The 13962-nt window shown below is 41.4% G+C and overlaps 2 protein-coding genes across 3 annotated transcripts in view; one reads left to right on the top strand and one right to left on the bottom strand.

Moving 5' to 3' along the window:
- Nucleotides 1-380: 380 nt before the first annotated feature.
- Nucleotides 381-6054, bottom strand: tyr (tyrosinase). Its single transcript, XM_034098041.2, has 5 exons — nucleotides 5130-6054; nucleotides 2678-2894; nucleotides 1780-1927; nucleotides 1377-1558; nucleotides 381-1292 (listed from the first exon to the last, which is right to left on the bottom strand). Exons 1-5 carry the CDS (start codon nucleotides 5955-5957, stop codon nucleotides 1045-1047), a joined length of 1623 nt encoding a protein of 540 aa, XP_033953932.1. The 5' UTR covers nucleotides 5958-6054; the 3' UTR covers nucleotides 381-1044.
- A 6912-nt stretch (nucleotides 6055-12966) lies between these two features.
- grm5b (glutamate receptor, metabotropic 5b) overlaps nucleotides 12967-13962 on the top strand; it is a 109914-nt gene continuing 108918 nt past the window's right edge. The window contains exon 1 of one of the 2 annotated variants that reach the window (XM_034098039.2): nucleotides 12967-13055. The gene's annotated coding sequence lies outside the window, so the exon portion shown is untranslated. The remainder of the gene's footprint in view (nucleotides 13056-13962) is intronic. The other variant, XM_034098038.2, reaches the window with a different exon arrangement.

Here is a 13962-nt window from a genome sequence, read left to right as displayed (position 1 = left end):
TTCTGGGCCAATTCTATGTTATTATCACAAAAATATAATTTTAAGTCACAAGTATGTTTTTTTACATTTTATTTTGTCAAAAAAACATACTTGCATCAACTGTTTACTGGCATTCATTAGATCCATGAATTAAATTAGTTGGTTCATTTAAAAATAGCCATCAAATATGAATTTGATGTGACATGATGACAACAAAATTGCAAAGAAAACCGGATCTTGTTGTTCAATTTTAATGCAGCATATAGTACACAAACTCATGATTTGTTATCATGATGCCTCTTACTTCTCTTTTGCTCTGAACGATCACAGTCTCTTCTCATAGCACACTGCTGTGGTCCTTTAGCACCAGCGGTAACACACAAGAGAGATGTGGGAGACTTTCATTCATTTCATTTCAAACCTTTATTTAACGAGATTGGTCCCATTGAGATCATAGATCTCTTTTTCAAGGGAGACCTGCAGCATTGAGATAAATCCTTTCAGTAAATGTACTCAAAGGAAAGCTGACACAAGTCACTGTACAAATACAAGAAAATACTGTAGTGAACTATAAAAAATACTTGCATGTTCATGAAAACATGACAAAAGACTGATTGCATTTTATAATTGAAGAACAATTGGCTCTGTGTGAGGTAAAAATATATCCCAAAAATATCTGCTGGATGTATAAACCTTTTGGGTTATCTTTCAGATGTTGGGTACCTGATTCTTATCCACGATCTTGATTTAAATGGCCCCTTACTTCAAAAGGTTAGTTCACCTTAATACCAAAAATATATATGAAACGCTAAAATCCATTGAAAACGTTAAGATAAGGTTTTTTTAATCACAATTCAATTAACTTCACCTGCACTGTATCGCTATAGTTTTAGCAGTAATTATCTCAAAGTCAAACAAGATACCGTTTAAAATTTCAGTGGATTCTTTTCTAGAGCTCAATTACACATTTTACCTTGCACCTGGGTTTATCTTGTTTACTTGCATCATGAAAAAGCAGTCCCTAATAGTTAATGTGTGTGTGTGTGTGTACAGTATCAGTGTGTGTTACAGATTAGTCTGGTATGAAGATGAGCCTTCCTCTGAGCTGCTCTGCAGTAATGGCTGTCTCTCTCCAAAGCTCGGCACCCTCTTCCTCCTCTGGTTACGCTTCCACTTCCTTCTTGCAACAATAAGCACCGCGGCGAAAATTGCAGCGATCAGCGCCCCGAGGATCCCGGCTCCCAGAAGCCATTGCCAGATTTGCTGGGCCTGCTCCAGGTATGGCGTCAGATACTCCTGAACAAACCTCTGGCCTGTAGAGGATAAAAAAGTTTGACGTTTAGGAAATGTTGTATAAACACTTTTTTATTGGCTTTGTTTTGTTGTTCTATACTCACCAGGGTCCAACAGGTAGGCATACTCAAATCCTAGAGCCTTATCGGACAGGAAGTAGTCTCCATTTCTGTACAGAGGCAAGAAGGGCACCATGTAGTAACCGTCATTGTGGCCGATGGGGGCATTGGATCGTGGGTAGTGGGTCCGGAGAGGCTGGTGGGTTCTGAGCCAGCGCTCAAAGATGCTGGAGAAGAGAGGGAAGGAACAGAGAGTCATTATTTCCATAATATACTACTCTGTCCCTCGAGCCCCACTTGACTTAATACTTCTTACTTTTTTTTTGCCTCTTAACTTATTTTCTCTTTGTTCATCTTTACAAACACAATTGGGTATACGCTGCACTAAGTGATGCTGTAACCATAAAGGATTCTATCTTCCTGTGTGTATTAATAGACTTCATTGTACCTGTCAATGAAAGCATGGTGCAGCAGGAATACAGGGTCGTTGGCTGAGCCCTGCACTGAGGACATGGAGCCGTTCATGAAGACATGCAGGGCGTTGTGCATGGTGCTCTGGCCTGCAGCTGCCATACCTGACGTCGGACTGGCAAAGCCTGCGAGAGGAAAGAAAAGTAAAAACATGTATATAGGAGAAGAGAATCAAAGAGACACATGTTTACATGCCTCAGGCATGTGAGTAGTGTGATCATCAGTCACAGTGTAGACAAGCCCCATATTTCTACTAAAGACAGTGTTGCAGGAATGTCAAAAGTCACTTAAAAGTTATATATGACGTTTTAACAGTCACATCTATTTGTGGACAAGAAAACGTGAATCATTTGTTGATTGCTATGGCTTGGTATTTTACGTGTCCTCAGACTCTTTACTCTTTATTAGGATCAAGGGAGGCGTGTGGCGCAGTGGACTAATGTCTTGGTGTTCGGATCAAGGGAGCACAGGCTCAAACCCCACTGCAGTCAGCATGTCGTTGTGTCCCTGGGAAAGACACTTCACCCCAAATTGCTCCTGTGGGGATTGCCCACAGTATTGAGAATGTAAGTCGCTTTGGATAAAAGTGTCTAACAAGTAACATGTAATGCAATGTAATTAAAATAAAATGATGTTCCATTGTAAAAAGCCCGGATCATGGTCATGATCATGTTATCTGGGAAGTTTTCCACATCACTATTTGTTCTTGTTATTCTTTGATGCAGACAGACATGTAATTGTCTACCCTTGCAGGAAATAACTGCATACATAGTCTTCCACTTGATTGGACAGATTAGACCAAGGATTGGATTCAGCTTTAATTGTTAAGAATTATAATAACGTGCACAGTATGTGTGTGTGTCTAACACCCCTACCCTCTATGACGTTTCTAAAGCTCCCATTGGCGAATCTGTCCATGGATCCCGACTCGTACTCCGAGAGGCCCACAGTGAAATCCACATCAGCTGTTGTGGGGAGTCTCTGCACGCGGTTGCGGTCATGGTTGCCAGGGTTGCGCAGCAGTGGACCCTCCCCTGTGGCGTTACACAAGGCCTCTCTGCTGTTGTACTCCTCGGGATTGGTGCAGACCACCTACACACACACACACACACACACACACACACACACACACACACACACACACACACACACACACACACACACACACACACACACACACACACACACACACACACACACACACACACACACACACACACACACACACACACACACACACACACACACACACACACACACACACACACACACACACACACACACACACACACACACACAATTTTGTAAGTTACTTAGGTTTAAGGGTCATAGACCTTCCTGAGGCTCTACCCCAAATATCAAAATGCAGAACATACAAACTATTGCAAGTTTCTGGACAGACTTCTCTCAATAACTGAGAAGACGCTATCTTTTATATTTTTCCTGTGGTCTACAGCCTCTGAAGTAGGATTTCCCCTCTGATCTGTTATGTTGAATGAATCCCTTGAGGGCAATTCTTAAAAAAAAGAAATGGCAGGTTTCATTATAAACTACAGGCCTGTCTCTCTCCTCCAGTTCCTGTCTAAAACACTTCAACGCGCTGTCTTTAAACAACTCTCCTGTGATCTCCATCAGAACAACCTTCTGGATCCGTACCAGTCTGGTTTCATGGCAGGTCACTCAACAGAAACTGCCCTCCTTGCTGTCTCTGAGGAACTGCACACTGCTAAAGCAGCCTCCCTCTCCTCTGTTATCATCCTTCTGGACCTGTCTGCTGCATTCGACACGGTGAACCATCAGATCCTCCTTTGCACTCTCCAAGAACTTGGAGTTTCAGGCTCTGCACTTTCCCTCCTCACCTCATACCTCAAAGGCCGTACCTATAGGATAACTTGGAGAGGGTCCGAGTCCGACCCTTGTGAATTAACTACAGGGGTCCCTCAGGGCTCTGTTCTTGGTCCCCTCCTCTTCTCCCTGTACACAAACTTGCTCGGATCAGTCATTAGCCCGCATGGTTTTTCATACCACTGCTACGCTGACGACACCCAATTAATTCTGTCCTTTCCCTGCTCAGAGACCCAGGTCGTCGCACGCATCTCTGCTTGTTTAGCTGACATCTCTCAGTGGATGTCTGCTCATCACCTCAAGCTCAACCTTGACAAGACTGAACTGCTTTTCCTTCCGGGAAAAGATTGTCCCACTCTTGACCTAACAATCAACATCGGCACCTCTATTGTTTCCCCGACTCAGACTGCAAGGAATCTGGGTGTGACCCTAGATAACAAACTGTCCTTCACTGCAAACATTGCTGCTACAACCCGCTGCTGCAGATACACGCTTTACAACATTAGGAGGATACGTCCCCACCTGACCCAGAAAGAGATGCAGGTTCTGGCCCAGGCTCTCGTCATCTCACGCCTAGACTACTGCAACTCCCTCCTGGCTGGTCTACCTGCATGTGCCATCCGACCTCTGCAGCTAATCCAGAATGCAGCGGCTCGTCTGGTCTTCAAACTTCCTAAATTCTCCCACACCACGCTGCTCCTCCGCTCCCTTCACTGGCTTCTCGTAACTGCTCGAATCCACTTCAAGACAATGGTACTTGCTTACCATGCTGCGAATGGATCTGGCCCTTCCTACATCCAGGACATGGTTAAATTGTACACCCCAGCACGTGCACTCCGCTCTGCATCAGCCAAACAGCTCTCTGCACCCGCACTGCGAGGGGGACCCAAGTTCCCATCAGCAAAAACACGTGGGTTTGCTATCCTGGCTACAAAATGGTGGAATGAGCTCCCCATTGAAATCAGGACAGCAGAAAGCTTACACACCTTCCGGGGGAGACTGAAAACTCATCTCTTTCGACTCCACTTCGAGCGATAGAATTATTGACAAAGCACTTATATACTAATAAAGGACTGGCTTATCTAAAGCCAGTTGAGTAGCACTTGAAATGTTTTAGCTCTATGAAACCTGATGTACTTATATGATTCTGTTTTCTTCAAATTTGTATTTTGTTGGTCGAACGCACTTATTGTAAGTCGCTTTGGATAAAATCGTCAGCTAAATGCAATGTAATGTAATGTAATGTTTCAAACCAAATCACACATTTCTTGGATTAAGAGGCTAAACCAGCTTTAGAAGTAAACCTGCGTAGTGCAATAGGGGAAAACAAGCCTTTGTTTGTTTCCTGGAGAAAGGAATCTTTTGTTTCCCAATAATGGATAAGAAAGATTTGCTAATAGATCAACACAAAGTTAAACATGCAGTTTTCACTCACAGTCACACTCACAATGAGATTCAGAGAAATAGCATTTATTTTCTCACCTTCCATGAGGAGAAGACTGAAGCGGGGCTGATGAGGTTGGGATTGAGGGGGCTGCGTCCCCCCATCAGAGCGTCAGTGCATACCTCACAGGTCTGGGCATCCCTCCAGTCCCAGTATGGGATAGTGAAGTTAAAATCTCCAGTCAGCTTTCTTATCTCATTCTCCCAGTGGAGCAGGAAGACTCGGTGCCATGGCAAGAATGCAGCAGATTCATGGGCAAAGTCAATATCTCTCCACACGTTCCCTGGCCCTCCCAAGAAGGCGTCCCGGGACACGTAGTAGTGCATCCAGACAAAGAGATCATAGGAGTTGATGTCAGAGAACAGGGGGTTCTCACCGTTTTCCCCCATCTCTGCTCTTGTTGCCGTTGAGATCACATAGTCAGCGTTGATGGTGTTCTTTGCCAGGTTCAGATAAGAGGTGAACTTCTGTTGCTCTGCAGGTGACATGGTCAGGATGTTCCTGCGCACTGACTCCCTGTACTCAGCACAGTTTGAACCCCAGTAACCAAACCTGCATTCACCACAGTTATAACCTCCATAGTTTCCAGCACAACGACAAGTCCGGTTAAAGAAAGCTAAAGGCCATCGCTCTCTGTCGTCAATCCCACTGTGGGGGTACTGGGGCCCATGGGGCTCATCGGAGACCTCGACCTCGGTGCAGAAACCACGTCCTGACATAGCACCGCATTGTGAGCCATCCCCGTCCCACACAGGGCAACACTCTTTGGTCCGTAGGCCTTCTGAGTTGGCACATGGGCGAGGGTATTGGCATAAACAAGTCCCAATGAGCTGCAGCAGAACTACAGATACGTACAAGTTCTTCATGATGAAAAGTCAGAGGAGCTCCAGTCTTAACTACAGTGGGAATGTAAAGTCCTGCTAAGAAGATGCTCAAATTAAAGCCTGATGCCTTCACAGACTGCAGCTGAAATGGTTAGACTCAAAAGCAGCACAGAGGAGTACGTTCCCTGCCAGAAAGTTACATCTAGTTAGCGTACAAGCAGAGAAATACAGGATTGCTGTTACCTGTATTTATACAATCACTAAGACTTACTTCTCAAAGGTTGTAGCTTGGAGATTTCTGAAACTTGCTTCCCCTCTATGCCACTATCTAACCCTCCACCAAACCTCCTTCCACCTCTCACTCTGTTAAACCCAGCCAGCAGTCTCCTGTTCTCTCCCTAATCATTGAGCCGTTTTAGGGGCTGTCCTTTGACAAAGTGTGTGATCTCATTGTGATCTCACACACTCAGAAAGGCACACACACAAACCCTCACACACCATCACATGCTCAGGATAATAATCCTGAATCCTAAATGTTATCTTGAGACCAGCTGACCTGCCTTACTTTACCCCAGGCAGAGAGAGAGAGAGAGTGTGTGTGCCCCCCCCTTAACAAATGTTGGCCCGGAATTTATCCAGTTTGCATTTAAAATGGGAAAAAGCCAGGGATGAAAGACTAAAAGAATATAAGAAGATTTAAATGTTAAATTCCACAGAACATTAATGAGAATTAGGTATCGTGCCACAGTGACCTTAAGCTGTGCCCGTTTTCAGTAGGGCCAGACTTTAGGTTAGTTGTTCCTGGGTATAAAGTAATGCAGGAGTTCTGCTCAATATGGCTTCCCCATTATGTCTAAATTCAAATACAGTAAAAAAACATCCTGAGTAAGTTAGACATATAAAGTTACTGCTATCTTAAGACATATAGGCTACTTATCTTCGGCTAATCATCACCTTCAACTATCTCAACAATAATGACAGAAAATACATAACCATTGAGATGTACCCTTGTGAGGCCATGTACATCCTAAAGGTTAAGCAAACATGATGAGCTCAAAACTTAAAATAATAGGCACAGTGCTTGTTTCTGTATACAAAACAACAATAGTATTACAAATAAAGGCCTGAAAAGCTAAACTTTAAACAATTTGTTGCAGCTTTGGTGCCAAAAAACCCATTGGAAAAATGTAGAGGGGTAATATTAGTCTAACTAAAGTCGTCCAACAAACAAAAAATGAACAACATATGCAACACTTGAAATAACTTGAAATAACTTGATCATTTCATATTCAATACTTCCATAAAGCCTTTGTAGCTTGTGTGTAAGATTAAGTTCACATAACTGACCTTATTTACTTCAGATGTAACAATCTAAAGTAAGTTACAAACTCTTTTCATGCCACATAAATGTGAAAAGCTGTGGCAGTTTTCTCCTTTTCCACTACAGAAAGGCAGACATGTTTAATAAAGAATACAAACCATCAAACACTTTTTTTTATCACTGTTGCGTAACAAAAATCTATGTTTGAGAAAAAAGTACACAGTTGAGTGCTCTTCCCAGTGGTATTTTTCCTATGATGATGAAAGTTGGTGCTGTAATCCATTTAATTTCAATTAATGTGTGAGAAAGTGAGAAGAGTTTTTCTTTGTGTTAATTACAAAAATGTTGTTCTGCTTCTTCAAAGTGCATTTCCTTTGTTCGCAGTTCATTACAGGCCATTATTTTCGGTGTTCTTCCGTAAATACACAGACACACAAAGACGATAACAGAGTTTAGGTTGAAGGATGCTAAGTTATACTGTATATGCAAACTGTGTCAATATTTGTATCAGTTGATTGCATTATGGTTACAATATCATGGTAATAAACGATAACCTATCAAATCCAAAGTGTAAAAAAAGAAATACCAGTATTGATAACCATATGTATTTGTAGTACAAATATTGAAACTGCAGCAGAATATCCTGTCCTTGTGTTTCATTGATGTAATACATAATAATGGGAATACATTAGTTTTCTGGAAGTAGCCTAGTTAAGGCTGTATTGTGATAACAAAAAGCATTTGATCATGGTGGCATAGGTAGTAAATATGGTTTGAATAATTAATTATAATATATTCAATAAACATGTAGCAAATTTAGCATTAAACAAAGTTACAGGTGCTTAAAAAACATTGTAGCCTACAATAAAATACATCAACATGTCCTCATAATGGTACAGCGTGACGGTCATCCGCACAATACAAGAATGTATGTGGAAAGAAAACGAGAGTGAGAGAGATTGTTCTCCACCATATGCTTTGCAACATTCCGCAGACTAGTACAGTCAGGCCCAGAGCATAAAGTCATCTGCGCAATCCTCAGGATCACAAGCCGGTCACATGCTGCCGGAGCCAGGCACGGGGTGCAGCTTATCCGCTGCAGGAGCGCAGCGGAGCGCATATGAGTGACCATCACAGGATAAACCTGACCGCAGGGCTGCTGAGAGAGAGACTGTGTGTGTGTGTGTGTGTGTGTGTGTGTGTGTGTCTGTGTGTGTGTGTGTGTGTGTGTGTGTGTCTGTGTGTGTGTGTGTGTGTGTGTGTGTGTGTGTGTGTGTGTGTGTGTGTGTGCGCGTGCGTGTGTGTGCGTGTGTGAGTGAGTGAGTGAGAGTGAGTGTGTGTGTGTGTGTGTGTGTGTGTGTGTGTGTGTGTGAGAGAGAGCTGTTTCTTTGAACTTACTGAGAATTCCACTTTCTTTAAAGCTCTCCAGTAACAGCAGCTCACTCACTCAAGTTATTCCTGCATGTTTCAACAACCATGTGACATCAACATTTCTCATACATATCTTTATATTTTATCCCATCCAGACACAAGAGGGCAGCATGACCCATTTATTGGTTTATTGCCTGAAACAGAGGAACCCCACAGGGACCTGTCATAGCATTGTTATTGTTTCCTTTTCGTAATGAGACAGCATTAAAGGGAGACCACTGGTGATTTGACCAGCTTGCAGTATGTCTAATGGTTATGTGACCTTCTTTCAGTTCAGAAAGCGTATTTATTCAAAATCCACCCACATGTTAGACACATCTTTCAAAATGTCTACTAAAAGGAAGAAACTTAATTTGCACCTTATTCCCAAAGGAGATACATTGTTTCTTTGCAAGAATATTAAAACATTGCTATCAGTCAAATGTATTGAAACAGGTGGAACTGTCTGTAGCCCACCCAAATGGTGTTGTTCTCACACCGTTTCACAGGTAATGGGCTCCTTTCATCACAGCAGTTCACAGCTCAAGAGTGATGAAAGGAGATAAGTGTGTGTGTGTGTGTGTGTGTGTGTGTGTGTGTGTGTGTGTGTGTGTGTGTGTGTGTGTGTGTGTGTGTGTGTGTGTTATTGCTGACCTGTGACCTCATGCTCCTCATCTGCATCTTGACAGAGTGAGAAAGATAGATCTACAGATAAGATTAATTGATCAACAGAAAATCTATATTCAACAATAATGATGTCCCTTCTTTCAATTTCTCAAGTGTGAATTTTCTGTGACAGTTAACTGAATATCTTTTGGTTTATAAGTTTTTTCCTACATTTTTGGTGATGTTCCTTTTTGAATATTGTGGTGCTGCAGCATCCAACGTTTGTGTGCTGTCCCTGTTTCCAGGTTATCTTGGTTGTCAGAGACACTGTGACAGCTTGTCATCCTCTGCTGGAAGTTTACACAGACATTGAGGCTTCCTCTAGTTTGTTTTGTATGCACCCAGAATCCGTAAAAGACTGCCAGAACATCCGGGGACATAACCTTCTTTTCGAAAGTGTGATTCATCCTATCACATCCTAAAAATGTGATAAATAACAACCAATACAGTGTTAAGTTATATCACAAATCCTGCTGAATGCAAATATGTTCTCGGCTTATATTTTAAAGGAAATTCAAGTCTTTTGAATGGCTTTTTATGATTAGGTATATGCTGATGAGGTAAGATTATTCACTTGATTACAGCGGTTTTCAGCTAGTTTCAAACTCTTTGCAGTCAAGTTGCATTATGGTAAAACAGGTGTCAAAGTGTCACATAAAAAGGGTTGGCATTGTGACATTGTTTCATCAAACTGGTGAACGTGTTAAACATGTACAGTATTGAGATGTATCAAGCATCTTAAGGAAGCATAAATGCCTTATGATAACACAAGCAAAACAATCAAGATGATCAGGCGTATTAGGAATTAAATATAAGAGGTGAAGGTTTAATACATATCACAGTTGTATTGTTTAGTTCCTTTAAAACAAAAGAGTGACATTGGAAGATGTGATAGAAGAAAATCCTTCAGTTACATTAAAACCCCAATATGCACTTCTTCAATGAAGCAGGAATCACATTACATGAGAGTGAATGTTTCATAACTGACAGACATATTTCTCCGTTAGCATTATGTGATTGCAGTTTTTTTTGTGTCCTACTTTGAATATCTCAGACAAGTGACAACCCTGTAAATCAGCTATGTGTCTATGGCAACCATGGGAAACCAATGTTATTTTGAAATGCCATTGAATAATTGATTTGCCGACTGTGACACTGACTCTGTTGTGCTTGTGATTTGCGGAGGAGTGTGTTAAAAAGAGAATTTTACCCCTATGGATGTTTAGATGCCTGTGCTGTACACTCACACATTACATTACAGTCATACATAAAAGTATAGGGTGTTCTGAAATCTTATTTCCTTCGAACCAGGGGAGCTGTCACTGTGATGCACTCCACTGTAGCCCACACATTTGGCCTAACAGTGTCAGTGTCATATTACGCACATGCAGTGTGGTAAATGGATCATTTTCATTTCTCACCCTTTCCAATTCAATTCACTGGGATTTGAAATCTACTCTGTCACATGTTTCAGTATGGGTTTGCTTATGGATCCAAATGTGCATCAATCACATTTCAGGTGTCATTCTTTGCAAGTAGGAGTTGAATTTGTTTCTGAATGTGTGAAAGAGACTGGAATCTAATGAGTCAAATTGAGCTGATCCATTGGTTTCTGCTTGATTTCCTTTTATTACAGCAGTGAAGGGTTGGCATTTCATATGTGCTAAACAGCTCGGTTTAAAAAACAAGGACTCTATGTGACAGCTGACAAAAATGTCCTGTGTCGGAGTCTCTAAGCATTGTTGATTTCTGTGTGACTGATCTACTAAATTCTGTGTGTGCAAGGATCCATCACATTTCCATGGCAATGTAATGTAATGTAACCCATTTGAGGCAGCTACTCGGACAGACAATTTACCTAACATCCATCTATTTCTCAGTGTTAATTTCAGAATAAGGATTATCTTCCAAATTCTGCATTTTACCTCTAATTGTGTCATATTGCAACAACAAAGATATCCCATTAAAAAAAATGGCAGAATTTATTTTCAACACCTCCAGTGAGAAATTGCAGCAATCGGTTTCCTATAATTCACTGCCGTCCAGTCAATCGTTTAATGGTGCATTCAATTGATCGCAGACCTTGTTGTGTGCATCATATTTGTGTTCAGGTGGTCAATGGTAAATACATCACATAATCTAGATCAATGAAAAATCAATGTGGTGTTCGTGTTAGCTGCCTGATTGTGAAATGTATGAGAAGCAATTAAAGACAAGTGTAAGTTATATGGATATATAAATGGAAGCTATGAATACATTTACATATTTAAATAGTTAAATTCGACACTGTCCAAAGCGGGTACGTTGCCAGTTTAACATTCTGTGAAACTTCAACTGTTAGCTCAATTACTGCATTGTGGAATTGTCAGGTAACTTGTCTGATTTATTGTAACTGATAGGTACCATTTTGTTCGCTGTTCGATTGATTGTGTGACCTGCTGATATTTGGCCAGCTGCTGGAACATTTCATTAGGTTTATTTTCTGTTTGATTACACAGTCTGGCCCTTTGAGGGGATCCAGCTCTTCAATCAGAATGTAATGTTCATTAAATTGGAGGCAACTAGTCTTTTTACTTTTGGTATTTGTAGGACCGTGTAAAGCCACTGAGAAACCCACATTTTCTCAGATTTAGTTTGATTCAAATAAAAAATATAAACACATTTTCTGTTTATAAAGGTTTATCTTATTATCAGCTCAACTTCACCCTTGAACAGACCTTAAGAAAAAAAAGAGATAAAAATGCTGTCGGCTAGTTGTCTTACTGCCCTAATGAAATTACAAAATTGTAACAAAGTCATGGGGTCTTTTGGGCTCCTGAGTGTCCGTATCCTGTGGCAGTTGCAAGCTTTGCATACTGGTAATTGAGCCTTGGGTGTTTCATAGTTTTGTAATGGCTCGTGACAACTTAAAAGATAAGGACTACCATGTTGACACACAATATGTATAGCCAGACACACAAGCGAAAAAATTAGATAGAGACAGAGAGCTATTTTTTATGTCGTCTATAAGCACATGCACCAGTACATTGGCCAGTTAGATCAGGGATAGAGAGAGAGTGAGAGAGATAAAGGTCAGGGTTAGTAAGGCTATCACTGCATCAGCTAAAGCCCCGTCCAGTGTGTGTGTGTGTGTGTGTGTGTGTGTGTGTGTGTGTGTGTGTGTGTGTGTGCGTGCGTGCGCGTGCGTGCGTGTGGGGGCCTATGGCAATGCTCTTTTAATGGTCTGCTAATCCTAAATGCATTTGGCTGGCGAATTAATCCAAGCCTTGTCATAGCCAAGCTTTAAAACCATTTTTTCTATCCCAACCCTGTCTCTCTCTCTCTCTCTCTCTCTCTCTCTCTCTCTCTCTCTCTCTCTCTCTCTCTCTCTCTCTCTCTCTCTCTCGATCTTCCTTCCTCCCAGGCTACTCTCTATCAGTTTCCATCCAGATGGTATCTTGGAGGTAGGTGTGATACAGAGCGAGCGAGAGAACGAGAGGGAGAGAGAGAGAGAGAGAGACATAGAGACAGAGAGAGAAAGAGAGAGAGAAATAGAGAGAAATAGAGAGAGAGAGAGAGAGAGGATGACCTGTGACGCGAACGGAGCCTCCTCATTGGAGCGGAGGAGAGAGAAAGAGAGAGAGGGGGGTTCATTTGTTGCCATAGTGAAAACGTAGATTACCCACAGACAGCATGATGCGCTGATGCACGCGTGAAGGGATGCTGTGTTTCTCCAGGAGCATTCACCTGTCCTGCATGCAAAGGTATGTAACTTCTCTTGTTTTGCACTTGTGGATGGGACTTTATATAATTGCATGATCGAGTAAAGATTTATTTCTCCTAAAACACACAAGTTCATGTCTGGGATTCGTAATCGAGTCAGACACTTCCTCAGATAGCTCCCCTTTACGTGTTATGGCATAGGAGAAGTAAGATGTATTTTATAGCCAGTTGCATCAAAGAGTGATCATGAAATATCGACTTGTAATTTTTGTTTGTTTAAACCCTATACAAATACTGCAATATTTATGTAGGCTAACATTAGATGCATGGATATGATAAAACAAAGTAGTTATATATTATTTGTTTTCTAAGGGAATATTGTTCAGTCATAAAGCAACATACATTTCTAAATATTGCTTCCAGTAAAAAAAACATAAATTCAGTGTTTTTTAAAGGAAAAGTTATCTTCATAAAAAGTTGCCATGCCCTTTAAAATAGGGTACACAAATAAGTATATTTTCATACAAAACCTGAGACAGTCTTTGCTTGCAGTCAGTGTTATTATGGCTGGAGACATTTGCAGGGGGGCAGGATATTTCCATTAGATTCCTATTGATTTTTTTGATTTTTTAATGATTTGATCTCTGTGGGTCTTTAAGGTTGGCGCCAATCGAAGCTGTATAGGTTAATGGCTCTTCTGTGACTGCCATAAAAACTTCAAATGTTATCGATCTCCTCCAGTGCGTCGTTATCCCAGTTTACAGCGTCACCTCTGATGTGTGTGTGATCCGAGGGGAGAGAGAAGGTCCAGCTTCATTCTACACAGGAGGCTATTAGAAGAACCACTGATCGCCTACTAGGCCCTGCGTCCATTTCTTTGATCAGTACCATTTAATTAAAGGTGTGTGTGTGAGTCCAGGCTTTACATTACAAGTCAAAAGTACCATT

The sequence above is a fragment of the Pseudochaenichthys georgianus genome, chromosome 13 (genome assembly GCF_902827115.2).
Source record: "Pseudochaenichthys georgianus chromosome 13, fPseGeo1.2, whole genome shotgun sequence".
Lineage (NCBI taxonomy): Eukaryota > Metazoa > Chordata > Actinopteri > Perciformes > Channichthyidae > Pseudochaenichthys > Pseudochaenichthys georgianus.
Note: the sequence above shows the minus strand (reverse complement) of the source record. Positions and strands in the feature narration are given on the sequence as shown.